The sequence below is a fragment of the Pelecanus crispus genome, chromosome 1 (genome assembly GCF_030463565.1).
Source record: "Pelecanus crispus isolate bPelCri1 chromosome 1, bPelCri1.pri, whole genome shotgun sequence".
Lineage (NCBI taxonomy): Eukaryota > Metazoa > Chordata > Aves > Pelecaniformes > Pelecanidae > Pelecanus > Pelecanus crispus.
This window is the reverse complement of record NC_134643.1, coordinates 81,844,405-81,871,323: the sequence shown is the minus strand read 5'-3', so window position 1 is coordinate 81,871,323 and position 26,919 is coordinate 81,844,405. Positions and strand designations below refer to the sequence as shown.

Here is a 26,919-nt window from a genome sequence, read left to right as displayed (position 1 = left end):
TAAGAAACCAAATAAACGCCTTAACCCACAGACCGCTTGGCTGGAGAGGAATGACTAAGTGACCCACCACCAAGCTCCCCCTGCATCGCCCTGAGCAACATGTTTCAAGCAACTGATGATCCCTGCTGGTGGTTTGCTGAACAAAGGGCTATGGGCAGCTCTGATGGCCGCTGGGGTGCCGGCAGCCTGTGGTGAAGCACCCCAGCTGTGCCAGCAGGAAAGCCCAGAAGTCTTCACCTGCAGCTCAGGTGCTGTTAGAGCTGCTCCTGGTTTCCTGGGCCAGTTCCCCATGCAGGGAAAGTGTAGTGAGAACATGTTGCGTATCTGAGATGGACAGAGAGGACTGATGTGGCTGGAAGGACTGTGGGGAGAGAGGAGAGGTGCAATGAGGATGTAGCGTTTGTGCTCCAGGCTCCTCGTTCCTCTCTGAGGATGTGTGTGGCGGGGAATGGGGAAAGTAGAGCATTAAAAAGTAGTGAATAAAGGACACAGGCCATATGCTAAGAAGGGACCTGGAAGCGTGTGGCGATATGAAGAAAGGCTAATGTTACAGGTGGCTCTCTGAAGTTGCTCAGGAGCACAGCAATTGCTCCTCAGCGTTGCCATAAGAACAACGTGCCTGGTTGGCATGGCAGGGACAGCAGGGGGAATAACCTGGCAAGGGTGGAGAAAAGGAACAGTTTGGGCAGTTCAGGGCGAAGAGCCAGAGGAGTCTGGCACAAAAGCAGAGTGTCCTGTGTTTCCTGCGCCCCGTCTGTGCTAGGAATGAAATAATCATTAAGGGGCCTGATTCTTGTGGGGCCAGACAAGATCGATTAAGGCGGGAGCAGAGGAGACAATTTGAGAGGCCTCTCCTACCACCCCATCTACACCCCCCAGTACTCTAGCAGGGAGGAAAGAACGAATGTGGGAGAACAGGACATATAAACACCCCCCTTTCTGCCTCCACATCTCAATACAGGGTTGGGGGGGGAAGAAGGGATATGCTGAAGTAGCCGAGAGCATTCCCTTGCATTCACACCCATAGCAGATTGCCTCCCAGCTTTTTCCCAGGTTGGTTCCCTTTTAAAGCAAACAAAAAATAAACCAGTTGAGAAACCTTCTTAAATAACTTTAGTCCTCTAGCTCTATTATAATGTGTGAAATCCACCTGCACTTTCTGCTAGGTGGCTGCTAAGTGGTTCACACAGCTGCTTTCTGCCTAATATTACTTGCAGAAAACTGGAATCACAGAATGGTTTGGTTCGGAATGGACCTTAAAGATCATCTAGCCCATCCCCCCTGCCATGGGCAGGCATATTACGGCATAACAAATGGAAAAGTATGGATGAGGTGAGGCCGGGTAAGGGTCATATCAATAAATTGCTCCAGATGACAACGTCTTTTCATTGTATGCAATTGTTTTTTTTCTGGGTGACATGGCAGGCATGAGACTGGGATGAGAACAATGGCGAGAGCCAAGGCTGGGCATTGGTCTGAGCATAGAACCTGAGACAGCAGAATGAAGTGGAAAAAAAGTGATGGCAATAAAGAGAGGAAAGGAGAGTCACCAGCTCCGTGGGAGAGGAAGATGCCAGGGCTGCCCAGGTCCAGCACGGGATAAAGCCTTGCAGAGACTCTGGCCGGTGTGAGCCATTTGCTGATTTTGTGACCTTGGAGACATGCTCAGTTTCTCCCTGCCTCCATTTGGTCTTTAAAGTGGGAGGTGAAAACACCCTTGAAATAAAGCGGCTCTTCCAAAGTGAAGCCGGAGAAACCCCCATGGTGCTGCTTCCCCTCCCTCACCTGGCAAAGGTACCAGTGGGGAGGGGAGCAGGGAAAGGCAGCGCTTCGTGGCTGAGGGAGCCGGTGGCAATAACATGGTTTGATAAGCTGTTTTCTGCTCACGCCTTCCTTGATTTGGCTCACAAGCAGCCAGCCACACCGCTTTTGTCCCGAAGAGCGGAACAACAGTACAGAAATCAGTATTGTGGCTTGATGGGGCAGAAAATGTGGTGGCTCTGGACTGCTTCGTGTGGACCGTAAGGGCTTCTTGGTGGGGGTAATCCCTCTTGTGCAATGCCCTGACTGTGTTTTTCGGCAGCGAGGCACTATCGTGCTGGCAAGAGTTGTCATTTGCCAGGGTTTGGGGCCAGCCGTAGGGCAGCAGGCGAGCTGGAGGAGGAGATTGCGATAGGGGCGATGCACCAGGGATCGGCTGAGACGCCCCGCTGTGCCACAAGCCCTTCGCCCTCCCGTATGCTCGCTGATGCTTGCGGAAAGCATTATAAAAATCTCCTGTGAGCTGCGCCTGTGTACGGCCTCTTTCCTGTCTTGCACCTCCCCTGGCTCTCGTTACGTGGAGTGCCTAATGAAGACCAGACCTTGGCCTCCAAGGGCATTTAATACGCTTTTGCGGCTCGTTTCCTACCGGAGGCCGCCATTGTCCTCGCTGTGAAATCGCATTTGGATGCTGCGGAAATGAGCATGGTGTTACTGACATGCCGATTTGACTTCAGGTGGGAAGCGAGCAGCAGGTGAATCCTGCAGATAAAGATCCAGATTGTAGGCAAACATGCCTTGCGCTGAAAAGTCAAGGAAGCAAAGATCAGAAAATGACCCCTACTGTGGACAGAAGGAGAGTATGTAGATGAACTTTTGTTTAAAACAGCTCACGAGACAATAGGTGCTTAAAAAAAAAAAAAATTACATTGGTGTATTTTTCCTAAATTTATGTTTTTCAGGCATGCTCTGTTTGCTGGAGGCAGTGATTCCTCCCTCAATGCTACTTTCTTCTTTCCATCCTGCGACTGTTTTGAGAAACCCTGTGGCTGCAGCATTGCTGTGCGGATGGCTTAACGTGGGCTGTTGTTCTGAAGCACAGCTGTTAGGAATGAATTACTTTACGGAAGATAACCACTTTCAGATGCTTCTAATAAAAAGTTGTTCCACCAGCAGCACTAATAATGAAGGCTAATTTTTTTTTTTTTTAAAAGAATATACTTCTCTCTCCTGTCCTTCTAGCACGATGCCCATACGTTCTCTCCACGCTGGCTCTGTGTTGCATCCGCCTCTCCAAAACCCCCGGTCCCCCGCCTTGTCCCCCTTGGTTTTGGCCCAGCATCCAGTGCGGGGCTGTGCACAGGGGCTGGCGGCGGCTGGTGCCGAGGAGCTCCTCGGCAGCCTGCTCAGCTTCACGTGGTGGGTGAGCACGGAGCTCCGCCTGTGCCCCCTCGGGGCGGGTGGGCTCTGGTGTTCGCACGTGTGAGGAGCGGGGCGGGAAGGAGGTGGCTGAGGGGAGATGGGCACAGAGGTTGAGGCAGTGGTGATGGGGAAGGGCAGCAAATGCTGCCTCCCAGGGAGAGGAGCCGGGGCAGTGGTGAGGCGCGTGGGAAGAGAAGCGCACGTGCGAGGGGCCGCTCATCGGTTTCCTGACGGAGTGGGAAGCCCAGCACCGCTTCTCTGCAGGCATTCCTACATCCCCGCATCCTGGGGTTTCCTGAACAGCTGGGGAAAAGAGCTGATGTTGGTTAAACTTGAGTAATTGAGTAGGAAAGATGTGTTCCTTCAGATTTTGAAGGAGGCGAAGAGATACCAGTTGTCACCTCTGTCGGCATCCCTCTTTCCCCTCGAAAGAGACAAAAAATGCTCAGAAGTCAAAAGTTAGATAGAATTATGGGCTAGTCATAAAGCCAGAGTCTGAGGGAAAGTTATTTGGTGACTGGCACAAGGTAAGGAAGACTTATTCTTGTTTTTTCCAGATCTTTGTAGAAAACCTAGGTCTGTCAGTGGGCACAGGGGCTATGGGAACGGGTGGGAAAGGGAGAGCTAGGGTTTTTGCTGCTTTAGGATACTTGGCTCCTTCTACCACATGAGTATTTTTTTTCTCTTCTCGTTTGATGTTTGAATCATCCTTCAGCTTTAGATGGCTCCAAAATGAGAGGACCAAAAAGACAGACAAGAGATGTAATCCTCATGACCCAACTGTTCGTTTCCTTGAGCTAATTTTATGTTTGTAATAAAACTGATGTCTTTCCATAACTGTAAAAGACAATGGGCAAACCACTTGTAGAGCTAAGACGTCTTGGGTGATTCAGATTCACCATTTACTGCAGGATTTCTCCAACATTTGTTTCCAATTTACTTGGCATTTGTCTTGCCATTGTGCACGATTAGCTGCCGTTGCTGTAAGCAGGTACTCAGTGGATTTGGTCTCCTGACTCTGGTATGCTGCTGGGAGCCAACTGTAAGTCATGAAAAAGATTGTTTCAGAGAGAAGGGTTTGGGTTATTTTTTTGTTTTGTTTTTGGCAAGGTGCGCTTCTTTATTGCATAGCTGCGTGAGACCGCTTCATATTTGAAACGATCCCTGGCCACTTATATTCCTGTGTTATTTTGTGACATAGAAAAGTTTGGGGGAAAATAAAAAAGCACTGCAAGGATCATATTAAACATGAAGATCCCTCCTTCTGCCCAAAGGTGCTTTGCTACTTTTAAGTCTAAAAGTCCTTAGAAGGAAATGAATTTTGCATGCAGCATCAAGACTAAGAATCTACTCCTCTCCCTCTATCTGTTTCTGCTGTATTGCAACTGTGATGTTAGTTTTATGTTTAATGATTTCTACATCAGTTCCTTCCACACAGAATAGGATCAGTGATCTGCTGTATCTTTTACATTGCTGTGGGTTTATAATATATTATCTATATATGTATAAAATATATATTTTTATATATCTAGAAGAGCTCAATACCCTATTTGTAATTACAACGGCCTCCACTTGTTTTCATTGCAGTTTTTTCAGGAAAAAACACAGATACTGGATTTTTGGGGTTTTGTATATTTTTATTTTGGTGTGTGCACAAAGAAGCTGACAGCCCATCCTTCTTGGGAACAACTACAGCAAAATACTCAACACTGCAATAGCTGTGAGAAAGCCATCCTTCACTCATTCCTGGGCTGCTAGAAAGAGGGACCCCGAGGCCAGAAAGTAATTAGCCGACTTACTTTTGAGCTGAGATGCTTGATAATGTCCGTACCAAATCCTCATGAATGAACTGCAAACTCAGATACATAGTATTAGCAGCAAATTTGTTCCTGTAGTAGCTTTCAGCTTGCCGTACCTGAGTCACTATCTGTAGGTAAAATAATATGATACTTTCCAACCCTTTCTTTTGAAAAACATTAGTAGTGGTGGGGCAAGGAGGCTATTTAATGCTGGTAACTACAGTATTTTGCAGGTTCCCCTGCTCCTCTTCCCCGTATGAGAGACCCTGGTGTACGTATCCACACAGATGTATCTGCGTATTTTCCTATGCTTTGTCCTATGGTCTGTCCAAGCAGAAGAAGAGAAGGCAGTGTCAACCCGTAACTGCCCGCTTGCTTTTCACACTGCTGGGGTTACAAAAGAGTGCCCAGGATGGGACACTGAGCATCGCCCTTCAAGGGCCCAGTAGTAAGCAAAGAGGATAAGCAGTTTGCTCAGTAGTGTTTGAGGGAGCAGGGAGAAGAAAGTTATCCCAGCCCCCCCCCACTTAGAGAAAAATACAGTTTATGAATCTTAAAACCTTTTTCAAAAGCCAAAAGTAAAAAGAAAACTTAGCCTTCAAAGTGATTGTGAGTCACTCCCCTTCAAAGCATTTCCATGGATTTCTTGAAGTTTCTTTCCAGTGTGTATTCCAAACGTTTTTGTGGGGATGATAAATCCTTCCTGTCTCACATTTAATTTTGGTCCATCAAACTGGCTCTCATTTTGGTTTTTCTTCTGGCACTAAAGGCTAATTTGCCTCCTTTAATTGAATGCAGACACTGCATCTAACATGACAGGCACTACCCACTCAATAATGGGATATTGTCTTTCCTGACTCCTTCTTGCCTTAATTAAAAGCAGAGGGCTGACCTCAGCGCTGAACTCTGCCCTATTCCTTGCTAATACTTTTACACACCGCTTCACGCTAAGGCTTGGCAGAGCGCATGCAAGTTCCTGGCTCGCCAGCATCACTTGTTTGTTTGTTACTGTTTTAAGGGCAAGTTTCACTTAATCAGCAGGAGGTTCCTCCTTGCTTTGGTAGGGCTGGCCTGCTGCCCCGCCTGCTCTTCACCTGCAGGGACATGGCGAGGGAAGAGGGAGCAGGTGCATGGGGTGGTACCACTGGGCACAGCTGCTGAAAACAGAAGCAGATTTTGGGCTTTTGCGTTCTGTGCTTCACATGGGCAGAAATCCATTTTCAGGGAGGACCCAGGATCTAATAGATATTATGAGGTCTATTAGGTATCCAGCCTGCGTTTCAGGCTTGGGGTCAGGTGTTTAAACCTTTAAGGTTTGGGGTTTTTTAACTTGTGTCCTCTTACGGCTAAATCTAGGACTTCACTGTGGACAATTAGACCACCATCGCTTGAAACTGCACAGGACCTCTCTTGGTCAGCAACCTTCAAAGATTTCTCCATGAAGTGGAAGGGTACAGCAAGAGGTACCCTGGACTGGCCACAGTGAAAGTGGAATAAATTATGTCCCACTTACCTGAGTACCCCAAACTGGGATGCAGATGAATGCCTTTATACAGATGGATGCAAACCAGGAGGCCGCGAGTGGCTGAAGGGGAGCTCTCTGCGCAACAGCTAAAAGAAGTGGGACAGGCTATGTAGGGGTGGTGGTGAATGCTCCCCACTCCTGCAGAAAGAGCTGAGCTTTCCTTGTGTGAGCACTGGCTTGGGAAAAACCACAGGGAAATCATCTGTCCGTACAGCCTGTTTGTGCAGTGCATTTTTGTTGTAATTATTTCTACAGAGAAGCATTTTGCTTAGTCTCCAGCTCCTGGAGTGGGTGGGATTGGACAGCTCAGCTTTCCATTAAAAGCTTTCTCTCTTCCACTTTTGGAGAGAAAGTAACCAAGTCATCTGCATTTACCTGAAAGGATAAAATACAGAAGGCCAATATGACACCCAGTCTCCACAACAATTTTGAAAACCCCAGAACACCACCTGAGGGGGTTAATCTTTCAGTGTTTTTCTGGGAGAGGTTGAGGTGCTCACTCAGGGCTTTTTGATGTTGGGGCTGGCAAGGAAAAGCACAAGACTTGGCTGCTATTAACAGCCTTCCACAGCTTTGCCAGAGAAGGTCAGCCACAAGGTCACCCTCACCTTTTCTCTGATGCTTAACATGTTGATAATGCCTGAAGAAATTCCCATATCCCTCACCCCACAGAAAATCTTTGTAACCCAGGTGCTCCCAGGAAGGCACCTTTCCCAAGGTACAAAGATGCACAACTTTGATGAAAGAAAAAAAACCAAGCCAGCTGAAGCTGGGCACGCACAGCTACTTTAAATACAGAGTATGTGTGTAGTTTTCCTGTATCCTGGTATGGTTCATACCCCTGCCTCTGGCTGGTCCTAGAGCCTTGACCCACCAAAAGATTTTAATTTCACTACAGGCACCTACGCCGAATATTTAGGCACCACTGGCATCACCAAAGACTTCCTTCAGGCCTTGCTTAACAAAAGTAGTCCCATACTTGCCTGCATTTCTGCCACCAGCCATGAGCAGAGCTCTCAGTCTGAGCGGTGATGAGGTTCTTGGTACAGGCTGTCCTCTTGCCTGTTTAGCAAACAGGACCAATCTAGCAGCTTCCCTGGATATATCATTTCAGGCCTGGGGGGAACAGAGAGGGTAATACTGGTGGTATTATCCAAGTGGTAGTATTATCCACATTGACAGGGGTTAGAACAGCTAGCTGGCATGCAAGAAAATCCAGGTTCAGATCTCTAGGGAAGATAGCATAAGCATAACCCAAATTTTCCATTGCAGTGCTGCATGTAATGAATATTTAAAGCAGAACCACTGCAGTGGCAGACAGAAAGTTAGACTTTGGGTGTCTAACTTCTGAAAACCAAAGTCCCGTCTCCCTCCAGCATCCAGTGAATCCAGGGATGCTTTCCCTTTCAGCATGCTAGCTTTGGCTGGGAAGCATCTGAGCTTCCCCTTAGAGAAAAGATAAGAGCCATGTTTGGCATGGATCTGCCAAAAGTGACCCTGGGGTAGAAAGATGAGGGGAAGACTATCATGAAAGTCAGCATAGAGATCATATCAGTCGCAAAGATGCTGACTCTGGCAAGAAATCTTTTTACAACTCATCATTTCTACCACCCCAGGCAAGAAAATGCATCTTCTCTGCATCTGCACACTGAAAAGCTTTCTGCTTTGGCTGCAGCAGATATGCAGTGGAGCAAGTCAGGGGACACAGGAGGAACCTTCTCTGTGGGTTGACTAGGATGGATCACAGTAGCTCCAATCCCAGAACATCTCCTAACCCCATCCCACAACCTGCAGTGCTAGGTCTCATGCAACAGAGCTAGAATTTCTGTCTCGCTTCTGGGGTTTACACCATCCCTGGCAAGAGCATCGCAGCTGCAGATAACAAACAAGAAAGGCGATCAGCTTTAATGTTTTCCGCTTGGTTCTCACCCTTCACTCACACTACAACGCCCCAGCTGTGAACTTTTAACCCTGAACTTGTTCCAGATTGTGAGCCTCTACAGCAGACAAGTCATAGGCAGTAAATCCACTTTTCAGACAATGGTGTCTATTGAGCTATTCCCCATGGTGCTTCGCTGCAATCCACTTTCTGTCCACCTGCCGCTTTTCTGCCTACTCACATGTGTGTATCCGTAGTAGTAGCACGCTACTCACCTGTGGGAAGGAGAGAAAGGAGAAGCAGCTTAAAAAGAGGAGAGACCATGCGATGCCGTGAGAAGACCCAAGGATGCCTCCATATGCCTCATCAGCCTATTTTGGAGAAGTACTAGATTTGTCAGCATTTCCTGAAAGCTGAAAGAAATCTAGCCCCCTGAGAGCTGAAGCAAAGGTAAGTAACAGACAAGTAAAATGTTTGGGTTTGGGCAAAGGCTCCAGACTGTTTTCTACCATTTCTGCCTCCTTCTTACTCACTGGAGCAAGGGACCCTGCGGCCACGAGCCAGGGCAGAGCTCCTTTGTGCAACACGTGTGCACATGGACAGTGGGATCTTTTAACTTGACGCCTTTAGCTCCTCCAGGGAATGGCAGCCAGGGCAGGTCCCACTCGCTGCTGGAGCCTGGGCTCTCAGAGGGTGATGTTAGGCCAGGATGGCAGCTCCTGGGTGCTGACACCGGCTGCCCCGGTGGACTAGCTCCCTTTAACACAGCGCAGAAGGCAGCTGCAGGGCACTCCCAGCATCCTTTAGAAATAAATCCCAGCATCACCTGTGCAGGGCTAAACTCTGCTGTTGCAAACTTAACACACGGTGAAATCAGCTCACTTTAAAATTAAACTTGCTGATGTAACAGATAGCATGATGCTGACCTGGGTAGATATACAATATGAAAAATCCCAAGCAACACTTCTTGGTTTAACAGTAAACCTCTCTGTCTTTTACATGAACACCCCAAATTGGCACCAGAGGGTCCTACAGCTAAACACAAAGATGTCTTGTGAGCGATTAATGTAAAATGAAGGCATGGCCAGTCACCCTCCCTCACAACATCCCTTCCGCTTCTATACACACCCCAAGTGCACGCATTTGTCTGCTGCTAGTTTAGTCATCACAGATTAAAAAAAGGCAGCAAGACGAAGACTGGCTGAGCCAGTAGTAGAGCTTTGTTAATTTGTGCCAGGCAGCAGCAGTGGCAACAGCTCCATGCTCAGCCTTGCTGACTGCTCTTAGAATAAACCAAAGCCATCGTTCCAGCAAGGAGGTTACCACAGATCCCTGCCATAAAAGGAGTAGATTGCTCCCAAAATCTAACTGATGCGGATGACAAATGTAAGAATGACTAAATAAGAAACAGCTCATTTGGCTGATTTCCTATGCTGGCCCCTACTGCTACTGAAAAATATCCCCCTTAACAAGCCAGAGGAAAATGAAAACCAGCTGAATATCTTTTCTTAGATGGCTAGTTTTCGCATTCCCATTCAAGATGGTCTATTTTGCTGTTGGCTCCGCTCTTGGCATGAAAACTGACCCTGAGTAACCAAACTGGGGATGAGGGACAAGTGTGGGTTTTGGGCTGCTAAACCTTCAGCTGGAAAACCACACTCACAAACACAGAATTTGCACCTCACTAAATAGCAGGCTGTTATTCAAGCAGAGAAAATTAAAAAAAAGTTACTTTCATAAGCTCATGCCCAACTAATGGCGAACTGGTGTACACTAGCAGACAGAGTCTAGTCTTAGTGTAATTAAAATGGAATCAGATATAGTTTTTCAGAGCCAAGATCTAGCTAACAAGCCTGCTTTAGAAACCAATCAAATTTGTAATAAAGCAGCAGCCTCCAATGTGTAGGAGGATACAACGCCTCTCAATTTTTTTTTTCCATAGGAAAAAGATGTTGGAGAAAGAGACAGAAGGAGAAGAACAACATTTTGAACTTTTGAGTAAGTTCTTGCCTCTCCCCCACAAATCATTCCCCTTTGGGGACATCCGATGTGATCAGAAACAGTGGATGTTCTTAAAACTAAGGGAATCTTAGATTTACAGTCTAGAGATATATCAAGTATTTCCCAACTCCTTTGAAGAAGGGAAACAAAGGTAACTCACTTCCACCTTCTCCATCTTTTGTTTCATACATACGTGTCCAAACAGAGGCAGAGCTTGCTACGCATGAGTTGAAAGTTTAAGGTTTATTAGAAAAATACTTGATCTTTGATAGCATTGCATATTTTACAGATCCGGTTAAAATGATTTTTATCACTTTCATTCAAATTCATGATTTGTTAATAACTTCTTCTTGCAATCTTTGTAGTTAACATACTTGTACACACAGAATGAGCACCTGTAATGGAAGGGTACCTTGCTGAGAGGCAGAGAGCCTGTTCAGGAAATATTACCTATTTGTATTGGAAAGTCACAGAAGTGATGCCATGGTTTTACAGCTTCAGCAGATGTCCAGAGTTCCCTCTTTCTTCACTGGGAATTTGCAGGGGACAGAAATCCAGAAGTCATCAACTAAATGGGCCCCAAACCAAGCCTCAAAATCATGAATAGTTTCGCTGGCATCTGCCTCTAAGTGATGCACTGTTATTCCTTCCACTGCCACACATACAGATTCAAGAACTCTAATCAGATCATTTGTTTTCAATGGCTGAAGGGCCAGTTCAGTTTATGGAGAAATCCCTGAGATTACACATAGCATCGAGCTCCTTTTAAATAAAGAGGAAAACGGACACAGTAGGATAAGTTTTAAATTTCTTGGACTACAAAGCTCTCACAATGTTTGTATCTTGCACATTAATGGACAAAATAATGCTGTAAAAGTCAGCATCTATTGTGCTATGTTTTGAAGGGGTTTAAAACAGAAGAGTTCAAATTAAAAGCATCTGTAGGTAGATAAAGTCTATTTTCTTGGGGGAATGGGGAAGGCACTGGAGTAAAAAGCCCTCATTAACCTTACCCGGTCCCTTTCAGAAATATAAAATTGCATCAACACTTTGGAGAATCTAATCAGAGAAGGAGCTGGGGGGAAAGAGGGAACTGGTAGGAGTGTGTAGGTATGTCTTCTAATAAGGGACTGTGGAATTGATAACAGATGGTACTGCTATGAACCACACAAAGCTGGCAGCACTTGTCTCTCTCGGTTGATGGTTGATCACAGTCCAGTAGTTCTTGACTGCATACTTTGATATTTTTCTCCAGTTTGCACTTTAACATCCATCCTTAGGAATAGTGGCAAGCATGTCTACTCAGAAAGGTACCTAAAATCACTATCCATGGGGCTGAATGCTCCAGGGGAGGTTGAAGATGCCTTCCTGTTCACTGAAGGACACTTCTACATCAATACCAACTTTAAGAAAGTGCAATTGTACCCATCAGAGTTAGCCATGCAGCACTCCAACCTTCCATGGAAGAAATAAAAACACATAACCACTAATCATTCTGGCATCGGATTGTGGTAAGATCCTGCATGTTCCTTAACCGAAGGCTCCTGCACCCTGAAGAATGAATCCAGTCATGATTACTCTACTTCTTCCTCATCCAGTGAAGCCAAAGCCTTCTCCTGTAACACAGAAAGAAAACTTATAAAAGCAATTCAGACCCTCAGCTGAATTTCAACTTTGCTGAGGTCAGTCAGTAGGTTTGCAGTCGGGTTTCCTGACCTCACATTCTATCTATTCCAACAGACACAGGCTGTACAGCTGCTGAATGTTTCCATTCATTTCATGAAGCACAAAAGGACTAGGATCTCTGATGCAAGTGCCTCCCGGCACATCCAGGTAAATGAGCTACCAAGGGCAGCAGCTCAGCACCACAGCTGGCAAAAGAGCACCTTGCGCAGCTCACTTTGAAAGAGGGATATGAAGGTAAACAGATGCCTTTGTATACAAGAAAAGTGGAAGCATACCACACCATAAGGACGGGCTGTATGAACTGCTGAACTACTATGCTGTCCCCAGAACCTGCCAACAGCACACTTCTAGGGAGAAGTATAGGATTAGGGCAAGCGTGAAGTTTCCTGGTGTTTCTCCCAGCCTTCAGCTGTTTGTGGTGGAGAGACTGTCTGTGCCAGGAATGTTGTTTTATACTTAACAGCACTCCATGGATGTCTCCTATTGAGTCTTGGACCTATGTAAATAAAAAACTTGCAGCATAAAAGATGTCTTGTAGCAAGTAATTCCACAGCTGGAGTACACGCTGTGTTAAAGAATACGCAGTTTGGTTTGGTTTGCATCTGGCCCATGTTCTGTGAAAGTGGGCTGCTTCAAGGTGTCTTAGGTTATGGACAAGCCAAGGAAGGCAAAACGCATACCCAGCCACCATGGTCCTGAATCCATGGCTTGAAGTGTTCTCTGAGGTACTTTAATCCGAAGCCCAAGACCAAGTTCATAGGATGGTTGTCCACAGCAGTAAGTCTGGTGGCAACTTCCATTGTAAAGGCAACCTTCGTGCATTGTACTTGGCCTCCTGGCTCACTTTTTGAATCTGCCGAGACATCCTCCAGGAACATATCAGTGATCCTCTTAAAGAAGCTGTAGGACAGCATGTCTTTAAAGCGCTGATACAAAACCCTGTCCTTTTGGATCTGAAAATAAGCATAAGGATTGGTTAAATTGAGCCACTTTTGTTGGAATTGCTTTCCCCGTCTCACTGGGAAAGGAGAACATCTCTAGGTAATACATGCAGTACAGTCTAAGTGTGGTGCTGAATGCAAGAGATGACACACAAACCCCACACCTTGCTGCAAAGCTGCTCATTCAGGCTCTGGAGATGGCCCTGTGTTTTTTTTTCTCAGAAAAAAAACTTCAGGTTTTTTGCATTTGAATGAGAGAAGCAGAGAGAGAGAAAGCAAAACAAGTGTGACACTGATATTGAGATCTGCAGGTGAGGAGCCATGGAAATACAGGAGCACTGGAAGATGACAGTAAAGGCAAGGTTATGAGAAGTGCTGGCACAGCTGCCATGCTAAACTCTTTTTGCTCAGTCACGGTCTTTGTGATGCTTTTTCCTGTATCTGGGTACCTCTCTGCTGCAGGAGCTGAGCATGTCCTTCATGTGGGAGTATATCTTTATAGGTAGGGGCCAGCTAAAGAAGGGAGCAAAGGAAACAAGTACCTATATTTTTAAGAGAAAGCACCCACTTCAACTAGTGGACTTGTGCGGGGGTTCTTCTATAGCTTTTCAGCAGGGCTGTCAAAATGCACTCAGAAGATTTATTTCCCTACAGCAACTCTGAAAGCTGTAGAGTTTCTCTCCCTCCACTGGGAACAACTTGTATGACAAATCTAATGCAAACACAAGAGTTTCTCAGAGTCAGTCGAGTGCTCAACTTCCCATGAAACTCAACGGGAATGAGGCAAGTGACTCCTCTTTGAAATGCACAACATTTTTGTTGCCTTTCTCCCACATCCCAACAGAGATCTCTGCTAGTCCTCTGGTCTCAAGAAAGATTTCAGGATGAATGACGAAGGTTTCAGAAAGCCCTAGATGCAGAAAGGGGAGTTCAGGATAGAGACGGAGCACACTAGGTTACAAAACATTCACTCCCAAGAGAAGTGTAATCTCTCTCTCACACTCTAGCCTGTGTAGCTCCTGAAAACAGAAGGAGTTACCTGTTCTTCTAGTTGGTCCCCTGATTGTCTTAACAGAGAAACTATTGTATGTATTATCTTATCTTCGTCTGTTAAAGAAAAGAGTAACAAATATTGGAACCAGATAGTAAACTTCGGCGAAAGCCCTTGTATCACTTAATCATGAAAACAGCTGCTCATTTGTGGCAAATTCACAGCGAGTTGTGTATCCAGGCTTTAAGCTGAAGCTCACTGTTCTAGTCTGCGTAGAATAAGCAATGCTATTTCTCCATCTGCCCAATGTTTTGCTCTAGTTAAGAATCTGGGAAAGAGCAAGGGCTTTAATATCCCACTGCCAGCCCTTTGGGCTTTGAGGTATGTCTGATAACAAGCCAGAACAAAAGAGCAGCTAGCAGAAGCCCACGTAAAAGGACTTAAAATTAGGGGAAAAAAAAAAAAAATAAAATCCCCTCATCATTACCAAGTACACCTGCAACTCATTAGGACAAACTCTAGGTTTGCTGGATTGAAGAAAATGCAAGTATGGCAGGATCCCTCTTGCAACCAAAAATCCCTAGAAAGCTTGCATTAAAACTAAATCTCTGCAGACGTCATGGAAGACAAGCAGTTCAGATTTATAACAGAGATTGTTGAACAGTGTTGTTCTGTCACCAATGAGGGATTGACCAAGACATTATTGCCCCAAGGACTGGTCTTTGGCCTTAGAGCCCCTGTGTATCACTCTGCCCCCAGCCCTGCTACTCCTACCACTGCTCCGTCACCTTAAGTCACTTTACTTTCATCCTTCTTTTCTCATGTCATACCTCCTTGGATTTTTAAGGATGCTCCCTTTAATTGCAGTAGCAGGCAGGACTTGTTAGAGGACTGCAAGAGCAGTCCCTGAAATGTGGGCAACAGAGCAAGAACCATCAAAGCAAACTGCCTTCTTCACAGCATCTTACCACTGAAGTCCTGAGTCATCATGTCTAGAGAAAATGCCTCAGTGTGCAATCCCAACCTGACATACTGCCTGTAAGCAACAAATTCTTCACCCTTACCATGTTCCTTGCCTTCACTTCCATCAGTAGAATCACTATTGTCTTGTTCCCAGCACAAGGCATGAGGCATTTCCTTGAATGACACATCTGAAGGAGATTCCTGGGATTTCGAAGTAACAAGCTTGGCAAGTTTGTCTGCAATGTGGTTGACATCTGCTGTTTCACCTGATTGGGAAGGAGGGTGGGAAATAAAGAACGCGATTAATCTTTCCAGGAAATAATTCAGTGATTTACTCATTTACATAACCCCTGAGATGGAAGTGCCCAGAGGATACCAAGGGATACATTTACACCTGCTGGGCCTTTGCTATTGCTTGAGATCAGCTGGTAATAATTTAGAGAGACAAGTAACACAGTACAAGCCCTCTCTAGTATTTGAGCAGCAGCTAACTATACAGAGGCTATACAGAAGCAAGTGTGAGTGTTGCTCACTAGTGTACATCCTCGCAACCCCAAAGCACACCATGTATTAAGAAACATGACAGTACTGCTCTATAGGACTGTGAATCTTAGACCTTACTGTGAGAGTGGTATTGCCCACGATTAGCTCATGTATACGTCCAGATTCAGAAAAGAGGGTGTATTTGAATGCTCTTGACTTGTTCTCACAGGCGATTAGCAAAAGAGCAAAGGAGAAGCAGACTTCACTTCAGAGGCACCTCTAGGACAAAAGCTTCTCATGTCCTTGACACTTGTATTAAGCAGACGTGAATATTGGGAGAACTCAGCAACCAGACTGGCTTTATCCACCTTGTGTAATCACCCTGTTCAGGACCCTCACTGGCTGAAGGCATCACCTGGTGAGGGGACTCCTGTGGGGATCCTGCTATAGCAAAGAGAGCGGGAGGAGCTGTTGTAAGGTTTGTTTCATCTGAGAGGTGCTCTTCCTTACAATTCGCTTCACAGAGCCTGGGATGCAGAACTCGATCTCCCCACCACCACTGCCAAGTGGTAGCTCCTGCGTGACCAGCAGACACTGAGACAAGCTCAGCAGTGGCCTGACACATAACATGTAAAATTCATGAGCAGAGTTTATTGTCAGGGCAGCAGGCATTAATGCAGCCAATAACAACTGCATTTCAAGGCTGGTGAATCAACCCCAAGACATTTCCATTCTCTTGTCTGCCGGCAGAGCTTGTCAGGGAGCTGCTAAACTTCTAGGAAGGGGATTGGGCTCTTTATAACTTTGGAAACCTAAGATTAGGCAACTGGTTTTAAATTGAACAGGCCTTCAATTTAGACAGGTAATCCCCAAAAGCACCTCCATTTTCTCCAGAATGGCCTGGCCAAGCTTGCAGTGCAGCTGCTAGCAGGGTAAGTGACTATAATAATAATAATAATAATAATAATAATAATAATAATAATAATAATAATAATAGTAATGATGTTTTAGGAATTGGTCCGGCAATCTGCTGAAGGGGAGGTAAAGCACAGATTTGAAGCCAAGCAGGATCCCCAGGGAGCTTAACACCCAGCACAGGGAGGTTTTACATCGAGGCCATGCTGCCACCCATGCTGCAGGGAACAAGGCAATGTATTGGCAGGGCCATCAAGTGATTGCACCCAAACACTCAAGCACTTTCCTTGGTAATGTGAAAATAAAATGGACATAAAAATGGATACCTGGATGCAGACATATGTCCCTGGCAACCAAACAATGGAAAGTTATACTTATTTCCCCCTAGCAAAAGGCACGGGGCTGAGGCAAGGACTCTTTCTTGAAAGACAGAGATGGATTTGGCAGCAGGGAGAGTTATGGCCTTGGTAGGTAGGAGCTGGCCCAGGACAGTTAAACTGATCAGGGATGGGGCATTAGGCTGGAGAAGTAAGATGGACAATTTTTAGAAACACCTTGAAATGCAGTGAAAGGGGAGAGCAATCACTGGGACACCAACAGTATCAAGCTGGGATAAATTCAACAAACAACCCCCTACCTTATATATATGAAAATAATATGGCAACCTATCATATACTGTGTATGGCAACTTAATGGGGATACCTCATCCTCCTCTCTCAGTCTTGTATGAGAAGTTAAGGTATTAGTTATTATCCAGAGCAGAAAAGGTAAAATCTCATTGCCTGCAGTGCAGCACTTGATGTGGGGCTGGCTTTGGGGGCTGGGGTACAAGATGTTTATGTGGATGGGATCCCTGGATGTGGGATGGATTATAGCCTCTTCCAACACATGGGAGGGCAGGTTCAGCCTTAATAGAATAGCAACGTGTAAAGGAGACCTAGATAGCTCTGGAAGACTGTTTCCAGTCTTTAAGATACATGGTGGGGTTATGAGAAGTGGCCCAGAGACACAGACTGCTCTGTGCTTGAGATTGGTCACTGCCAACTGCTTGGCACCAGAGTTTGAAGCAGAATCTAGCACTTCTGTCTTTAGTGTGGAATATTTATCACATGATAAAGCTCCTTGAATGGGCCTTCAAACAACTTCTCTTCCTTGATTTTAGTGGGGAAGTTTTCAGTCTGACCAGTGTTCTATGTTTTCTTTCTAACCAGGTATGAAAAAGAAAAAAAACAATGCTCGGAAAAAACCCAACCTGTGCAATTATACGATGCTTACCACCATATGATGGAAAACAGAAAAGCCAGTCACAAGCATGAATCTTGTTTGTGCAAGCACTACTGAAGATCTGGCAATCTGCCTTCCTAATTGGAAATCAATAGAGGTGACCAAAAAGTGAAACAAGCCACCTTCCTCCTCCTGCCTTTCCACAGGCCACCAGCCATTTAAGCTATTTAGAGAGAGATTTAAAGACAAACAGCAAAAGGAAAGAACTAAGACATACTTGTCTGATGCTGAGAATTCCCTTCTTGAAGGCTCTCAGATTGTGCCTCAGAAATGACAAAACGTGCTGTGCCACCTTCAGATGATGGCAGCGGTGGGGGCCCTTGCAGCTGTGGTCTGCCACAGGGAAAAGGTGGACAATATCCTGGGAAATACTTTCTTTTTGCATGCTTTTTGCTCTGCCGTTGCAGTATGCCACCTTGACAAACTATTCTTTGGCTTGGTCCATCTTCATCCCTTTGATGGTCATTCTTTACTTTTCCCCTGATTAAGGATGATGATTTCTGCACATTAGCCTCATTTTTCAGAAGTTTCCCATATTTACTGACAGACAACCGCCGCTGGGCATAGGCCATTAGGATCTTGTATTCTATGCTGTTGCGCTCATCATCTGCCAGTGATATTTCTTCCATACTGACATCATTTGGAGAAGACATCTTGGTTCCTGCAAGAACATATTCTTAGTTTTAATGGCTTAGGAAACAGCCTGTTTTTCATGAATACCAACCAGTACTTGACATTTGTACAGAACCTCTCACCAAACACCGTATAAAACTCAGTGATGTGAAGAATATTGCAGTACCCAGCAGCCAGAGAAGCACTGTTTTCTAGAAAGAGAATTTGGTTAGTGAGAAATACCTCAGGTGGCAATCAAGGCCATCAAAGAATTGGAACAAGAGATCTGATACATTGCTCTTAACTGCATTTGGTGGCTTAGACAGAAAAGATGAGGAAATTCAAGGAGTATTCAGTGGTCGGGGTGCAGCATAGGGAAAGAGGAAAGCCCATAGCATTAATAACTGATTCTTGGGATGGAAAGAACAACGATTCATCAAAGCACTGCAAAGGAAAAGCCTATACTGTGGCTCAAATGAGCAAGCATCTAATATATGAAAATTGTACTTTCAGAGGAAGCTTTGACAAATTTGGGCCCTGAGTGCTCTAGGTAGGAAAGCAAACAAGAACTAGCCCAGACATTAGGAAAAATTATATTTACCTATCATAATGATCTCAACTGTCCTTTCACTTTAGGGGACCTGAGTCGACAATCTTGCATGTTTGACTGCGTACAATGGATGGTGTGGTGGCACTTATCTAGTGCAACTTGTTCTTGTCCAAATAAATATACCAGTCCCACAGCACGCACATGCATTTTGCCATCTTCCTGTTTCCATATGGATTATAGCTCATCAAGCCACAGTGTGGAACGCTCTTAAATCTTTGCTTAACACTAGACCCATTTGCCACCCAGCCTCCCAGAAGCCAGAGCAACAAGAAGAAATGGGAGTGATCAGCTGTAACGCAGCGACCTAGCTGCTGTGCTTTTTTTTATTCCTGAAAAAGTGTCTTCTGCAGAGCCCAGGTGAGGTTTTAGTTATCTGAGCAGGCAGCCCTGACCACCGACAGCAGGGTCTCTGCAATGCCTCAGTTCAATGACCCGTGCAAAGTCAAACAAAATTACGCACATATCCAGAACATGTCACCAGGGTCTCTGTTGCTGACAAGCCGAAATAGGCGGCTTCTGTCCCCACTGCCCTCTCTTAACAAGTACCAAATTCACTCGCACTATGCCTTCAGCCTGACAGAAACAAACTGAAGCTGATTTCTTCCTGTCTGGAATATCATTCAGCTATTTGCCACTTTGAATGTAATGCTGTTGCTGATATGTATCCAACAGGACATGTAAATCCTAAGCATGGACACTTACATTTGGGAGTTAAAAACATGCCACACACCCCTTGAGTCCAAAGGAGAGTCAGTGGGAATGGGGTGCCTTGCTCCCCATGTATTTTTAACTTCTGCCGTTGGGATAAGAGCGAGCCATCCCTTGTAATTCACAACAACAGGGCAGCTGTTCTGTAGGAGGTAGCTTTCTAGCACAGCCTTATTCTGCAGGGGTGTGCAGGTACAGCCATGGGGTATGAAGGGACCTGTGTGTCCTGTTTCTTCACAGGTGCTGGGAGGCAGGGCTCAGAGGCAGGGAGATTGCCAGGCTGCGTTTTAATTGCAGATCACCTGTCTTTACTGAGCAGAGCTCTGGTTACTCACTGCTTCCTTCAAACTCCAGAAAACTACATGTTGTCACATTATGATCCATCTGACCCTGAAACTTTTTTTGCCTAAGTATGAGGGTGAAATAAGTCATATATATATGTATGAAGCACCAGATCTTCATCTGGTGTAAACCATCCCACTCCCATGAAAATCCATAGGAGGATACTGGCTCGCCTTTAGTAAAAGTCTGGCTTTAAGCTTCTGAGCACCTCTATTTCGAACAGACATCTCACCTCACATGCATCTCATTTCACTACTCAGGTATAAAGGATACCATTTGCCTTCTGGATATCGGTGGTGTTAGGACTGACACACTTATAGTGGGGTTAATAAAAAAGTTGGAAGTGACTGATTAGTCAAAAAAGATTTCCCTGCCCCAGCAAGTTATGGAAAGAAACAAAGCTCAGCTGACTTGTCACCTTGTTTTCATTACTATTTTTATTGTAAGATTTTAACTTCATTTTGGTTAGGATTCACATTTGTAACCTTTTAATTTAAAAAAAAAAAAAAGGTTTGTGGCACTCTGCTGCTTTGCCATTAGCTGCAGGAAGCAACCAATATAAAAAAACTTAAATAAGGCACTTAATTCCATCATGCTAAATTGGTTTTTGGTGGTGGTGTTGAGACAACAGAAGGGAAAAAAGGAACATATAAACCCCCAAACCCCTCCTTAACAAATGTATGAGCATCAGAAATTAGACCAACTCCAAACCCATGGCTTACATGTACTCATAGTTCAGAATTGTCCTTACTGGGGAAGGCGAAGGAGATGAGGAAAGAAAAGGGGAAGAGGAAGGAGAGGAGGAAGGGAAAGAAGAAAGGGAAAGGGTTGAGGAGGAAAAAACCTGGAAGTGTCGCATTGTAGGTCCAACATGACGGTTCCTCTAACCTTGCATTGCTAAATGCATCTATGCAGCTCACAGTCTGCGTCCCATTTTAGGGATTCTATTTTTCCCTCAAGAGAAAGGACTGTTCCAGATACTGCTCTGGGATATTACCGGCTTCTACTTTCACTTTAGGACAGTCACTAAAGAAATGAGAATGGGAATAGAGTGATAGGGAGAGGGGGGGAAAATGGGGAAAAAAACCCAGCACATCCAGTGGTAGAGAAAGGGAAGACGACTTAGAATCATAGAATCGTCTAGGTTGGAAAAGACCTTTAAGATCATCCAGTCCAACCATTAACCTACACTACCAAGCCCACCTAAACCAATCAAGGGTAGACTAGACTAAACCATATCCCGAAGTGCCACATCTACCTGTTTTTTGAACACTTCCAGGGATGGTGACTCCACCACCTCTCTGGGCAGCCTGTTCCAATGCTTGACCACTCTTTCAGTAAAGAAATTTTTCCTAATTTCCAGCCTAAACCTCCCCTGGCGCAGCTTGAGCCCATTTCCTCTCGTCCTATCGCTAGCTACTTGGGAGAAGAGACCAACACCCACCTCACTACAACCTCCTCTCAGGTAGTTGTAGAGAGCCATAAGGTCTCCCCTCAGCCTCCTCTTCTCCAGACTAAACAGCCCCAGTTCCCTCAGCCGCTCCTCATAAGGCCTGTGCTCCAGACCCTTCACCAGCCTTGTTGCCCGCCTCTGAACACGCTCCAGCACCTCAATGTCTTTCTTGTATTGAGGGGCCCAAAACTGGACACAGTATTCCAGGTGCGGCCTCACCAGTGCCGAGTACAGGGGGACAATCACCTCCCTGCTCCTGCTGGCCACACTATTCCTGATACAAGCCAGGATGCTGTTGGCCTTCTTGGCCACGTGGGCACACTGCTGGCTCATGTTCAGCCGGCTATCTACCAAAACCCCCAGATCCTTTTCGGCCAGGCAGCTTTCCAGCCACTCCTCCCCAAGCCTGTAGCGTTGCATGGGGTTGTTGTGACCCAAGTGCAGGACCCAGCACTTCACCTTGTTGAACCTCATACAGTTGGCCACGGCCCATCGATCCAGCCTGTCCAGGTCCCTCTGCAGGGCCATCCTACCCTCGAGCAGATCGACACTCCCACCCAATTTGGTGTCGTCTGCAAACTTACTGAGGGCACACTCGATCCCCTCATCCAGATCATTGATAAAGATATTGAACAAGACTGGCCCTAAAACAGAGCCCTGGGGAACACCGCTCGTGACCGGCTGCCAACTGGACTTAATACCATTTACCACAACTCTCTGGGCTCGGCCACCCACCCAACTTGTTTATCTCTCAGGGAGCTGCTATGTTAAGTCACTCCATGAGTGAGCCAAAATATAATTTCCCAATTGTCCTCAAGTTAAGCTATTGACACACCACCATCCCAAGCGTTCGACGCCTGTCTCAAACACATGGCAACACCCTCTCTGAAATTTTCTTCCCACTGCAAGCCTGGGTGTTGCCTTGCTCAGTCTTCTGCTAGTAGTGTGCTGCAATTTAATGTTTAGAAATCTATACTTAACTATATGTGGCAAAACATCTCACTCATCCCTAACTATGCGCTTGGGTGAGAATTCATCCCAATAGCATCCAAGGTACAAACAACTATGTTGTCTTTGAACAGCCTTCTGGGCTTCGGCAGAAGCCCTGTTCTGTGAAAGGCCCAGTACTGCGCGGAGACCTTTCGCTCACAAGGTCATGCCAAGGTGAGTCCCTGTTTGCTGGACACGGCCAGGGCAGTTTGGAGGCTGGGAGAGAGGGCGCATGTTCCCCTTCTCTTGCTACTTGCTGCCTGGAGATATTCAAAGGGTCAGCAGGAGCTTTGCGTCTTCTCACAGCACTTGTGCAGGCAGCTTTAATGAACCTGAAAAGGAAACGGAAAGCCCGGCAGAAAAAAGTCAGCATGAGACTGGTATAAGAAATGAACCAAGTGGAGAAAAAGAAGTGGGAGCTAGAAATACAGAGGAAAAAAAGTAGAACTGAAATGATGCAAGACAGGCATGGAGTTGCTGCTGCTTCGTTGCTGTGCCTAGGAAGGGAGCACGAATGTGCATACCACCCTTAGGATGCAGGGAGCAAAGGTGAGACCTTTTCCGTGCCCCGTGATTGTATGAGCCCATCTTCCAGTGCAAACCAGAGCAGTTTAAAGAGTGTTTTAAGCTGCACTGCACTTCTCAGTGTCTCTACCAAACGGAAAGCAAGGCTACAGCAAATCCCTTCAGCTAGGCAATGAGCCCAGGAACAGGCACTTTCCTTTGCCCTGGAAACCAGACCAAGCATGTATTTCATTTTGAAGTTTGTCCAGAAATAGAGAGAAAATTTTAAAGGCTATGCCATTCTTTTTCATTATTTAATACTTTATGCAAACTCAAGTTCCTCCTTGAAAAGATCTAATTTCATCTTTCACATCAGACACCAACGCTACTTAAAACAGCATAGCCTTCCCCACAATGGGTACTCTTTGTAGATCTAAAGTAATTTGTGTAACATTCATATATACTCATTTTTCACTAATATAAAAATATAAATAACAGTACAAAAATAGATAAACTATATATAGAAAACCTATATAAATTGTAAAGTAATGATACAAAATAATATAAAAATTCATTCCCAAATAGCAAGAGAAATTACCAGTAGTAGCAATCAAAACCCCTTACAGCCCTATATAATGGGCTATTTCTTATACGTTGACAACAGCCCTACTCAAGGTAGCTGTACAGATAAAAATCAAGTAAGAGTTCAAAGGTCAGTCTCCTAAATGAGGCTACGTGCAGACCAATAGCAGGAAGTAGGGTATTATTACAGCTTGCTAGTACGTAACATCAAATAAGCACTTGCACATCAGATGAAGTTGTACAGCTAAGCCGGCACCTCGCTCTGATGGGGAACCTTTGAGAAATGAAACAAACTATGTTGCTAAAAATGTGGTATAGGAGCTTCCTTACTGGGACTTCTTTCAGCACTGGCGTCTCAGTAAGAAATCTCACCCCTGTGCATGCAACGAGGCTGGAGGAGCATAAAAAGCGAATAAGGAGTCACAGCTCATTTATGCCATTACTTGCAGGTAGCAAGAAAAGGAGTTATCACCACATGCCAGCGAGCATTTATGAAGGAGACTGCCAGTAACTAACTCATTTTTCAGTTAATTTTAAAGTTTGAAATCTTAATTGGTGACTTATGTCTCTCTTTAGACTTACTTCTTCATACTGTAACCACGTTATTTTTCCAATATCCCGTCTGGTATGGGCCAGAGACAAGCCAGGCCTTTTGCAGAAGCAGCCCTTGCTTTGCACGAGCTCTGTCTCTGAAATTAGTTTCTATAAAGAACATTTTTTAATGCAAGCATTGATTCGGTTTGACAAGTACTTGGAAGTCCTGCTAAAACCCAAATCTGCATATTATTTCCTAGGATGATTAAAAGAAACTCAGAGGATCAGATTATGGAGAGTAACAACATGGTCTCATTCTGTCTACTTAAAAACTCTGGTCTAAACTATTCATCTTCTGGAGCTTGCAGGCTCTGAGGGAGCAGTGTTATACTCTCCCTCTTTACTCTCCTCCAGACCTTTTCCTCCCATTGCTAAATGTCGCACCCGCATGACATTTCCCCAAAAATGGAAACTGAACTGCCAATGCTCAGAGTCATGTTTAGCTATAACCTTCCATCCACTTCAAGAATTACCTGCCAGGATGGAGAAATTTGGCAAAAACACAGCTGGACTTCTGGGAGCAGCACAACCAACAAAACCTGCTTTCCTGTGGAGTCTCTGAGAGCCAATACTGGCTAAACTTGCACAAGTCCACAAAAATACCCCCCAAACTTGTAACACTGTAAAACCACCCTGGGCCAATTGCAACGATAGTCAACTAAAAGCTCGAGAAGTTTATTGTACGAGGCTGAGTGGGTGGGATATAGAAAGGAAACCATAAAAAGGAGATAAACTAGCAGCACAGCTGTTTAATCTTCGTTAGGAGGAAGTGAAGCCTCGAAGTTCGAGTACAGATGAAATAGCTGGAGGGCATCCAGCTATAGGTCTGTCATCACCAAAACTGGACCAAGTGGTGTCCTGGCTATGCCATTTCTTGACAGTTTTTGTATTGTTGTTATTTATTAATAGCTAGTTGCATGTATAGCTGCAAGCCATCATGGTGGCTAACTCTACAAGTGCCTGCCCTGAAAGGCTGAATAGACAAAGCAAAAAGGAGAAGTGAAAGAGGCCCCCAAAAATTACTGCTAGTGCAAGCTATTCAGGTCTGGTCTGGTGCGTCTCTTTCAACCAGCAGAGACAGAAATGTGGTTCCTTGCCTGGGACACCAGTTCAGAATAAAACGTTTTATTTTTGAGGCAATGCTGGAGAAGGGCACTAAGAATAAAAGCACTGCGGTTTACCTCACTGACTCATCCCAGGTGCTGGTCCTTCCCTTCAGCTTTGCTCTCATGTACAGAGGAGCAGATTGGGGCACATGGTAGTGGAGACTCCTGTGCAAGGGGAAGCAATGGCCAGGATTCCTCTCCCAGCTCTTCAAGCTAGATCCTTTCCTCTGGGTGGATGACCCTAACTTACTGATAGTTCTCATGGAGAAAAGCAGAACCATCATGGGTCTCCAGAGTTCATTAGCAGGTAAGCAACAAACTTTGCTGAAGAAATATTTTGTACATATTGAGTCAGTCATTCTCATGAAACCCTTAACGGAGAGGTATTGTCTGTGCAAGGGAGGCTGAACTGTTTTAAACTGTACAGATGCTGTGGAAATCCCGTTTTACACATGAGCCCACCAGAAAGGACCTCTGCTGTGGAAATCTGGTTTTACACACAAGCCCACAAGAAAGGACCTCTCCGTGTGGTACTGCAATACAGTTGCCTCTAGGATGGAAAGCAGTAACTTGCAAGCTGAAGGATTATGCACCCCTTATTTAAGCTTAACTAAATAGGATACAACATAATTAGTGAAGGCAGAGCTACACTAGGACGCCAAGGAAAACATCCCTAGTGGCAACAGATATTTCATGAGCACTGTTGTGCAACAGATACAATGCATGCTATATTAAAAGGTCTATGCTGATACATGTCTTTCAGAAGAAAAGTTGTCTGCTAGTCTGGGGCTGTCCAGAAGTATTTCCCATATTCAGAGCTAAGAGGCTGTCTCAGCCTCTAGAAGTGATGCACTACTTGGCTTTCAGCACCAACAGAAATGGTAAGGCACATATTTATGACGTCCAGTAGACTAAATTGGCTGCCACTGTGCAGCAAAAATCTAGGAGCAAAAAGGGAAGCACTGGTCTGGTTACTGATGATTTGAGGGGAGCATGTCAGGTGCTGAATCACCTCCACCATTTACTTGCTTGGATTAGAGTTTCTTTCAGTTGTAAATGAAGGCACTTTACCAGCAAGGGGTGACCTAGCTTGAACTGGGCCGACCTGTAAGAACCAGGTGGTAAGGATGGAAGTCCACATGAATTCACTGGGGTAGCCCCAAATTTTAAATCCAACCTTCCACAACTAACTGCAGTGTGGTTGGCAGAAAAGGATCTTGCTCTCCTTGGCTAGCTATGTCAATCTCTTCTTTCAAAAGCATACAGACAACAGCAGCAAAGCTTGTATGGCAGCTCCAAAAGTTCCAGGGCAGTTCCTTCCCCTTTTGACACCACAGCTAAACCTGAAAGTACATTGTTCGGAACCTAAATTAACTATGATAAATGTAGCCGTTTAATCTGTATGCAAATAAGATCCAGAGAGTCTCATGCTGGATAGCCAAACATTATACAAGAGAAACCAAGTTCAGAGAAGAAAAGGTTTTTTTATTACCTTCCAGGTGTATTGCACCGGTAACCCTGGGTGCCCGCTGAGCTCAATTCTTTCTCCTCCTTCTCCAGTGGCTAGGCTTGTTTTGCTAAAGCCAGCCTTGCAAGCACAGTACTTCCCTTCAGAAACGTGAAGTTCACTTCTTTATTTAATATTTTCAGTCTTTGATCAAAACATGTGTTCATAAGCTTTCGCTAAGAAGGGCACTGCACTTGCCATAAAAAAAAATGCCCCGTGTAACTTCCTTGTGAGAACAAAGTTCAAATATGTCAGTTTGCT

At 45.2% G+C, this 26,919-nt stretch overlaps 1 protein-coding gene across 1 annotated transcript; it reads right to left on the bottom strand.

The window, feature by feature from the left end:
• Positions 1 to 11,961: 11,961 nt before the first annotated feature.
• On the bottom strand, positions 11,962 to 26,652 carry BCL2L14 (BCL2 like 14). Its single transcript, XM_075727880.1, has 6 exons — positions 26,644 to 26,652; positions 17,868 to 18,311; positions 15,070 to 15,234; positions 14,054 to 14,121; positions 12,754 to 13,026; positions 11,962 to 12,003 (listed from the first exon to the last, which is right to left on the bottom strand). Exons 2-6 carry the CDS (start codon positions 18,301 to 18,303, stop codon positions 11,962 to 11,964), a joined length of 984 nt encoding a protein of 327 aa, XP_075583995.1. The 5' UTR covers positions 18,304 to 18,311; positions 26,644 to 26,652.
• Positions 26,653 to 26,919: the final 267 nt, after the last annotated feature.

What these genes read in the sequence shown, in the direction of transcription:
- BCL2L14 (XM_075727880.1), bottom strand. Translation starts at nt 18,303, where the DNA reads ATGTCTTCTCCAAATGATGTCAGTATGGAAGAAATATCACTGGCAGAT. An exon ending in AAGTGAAGGCAAGGAACATG is followed by an intron (nt 14,122 to 15,069) that starts GTAAGGGTGAAG and finishes TTTCTTTAACAG; the next exon opens with ACGAAGATAAGATAATACAT. An exon ending in TTCAGGACCATGGTGGCTGG is followed by an intron (nt 12,004 to 12,753) that starts GTATGCGTTTTG and finishes TCTGTGTTACAG; the next exon opens with GAGAAGGCTTTGGCTTCACT.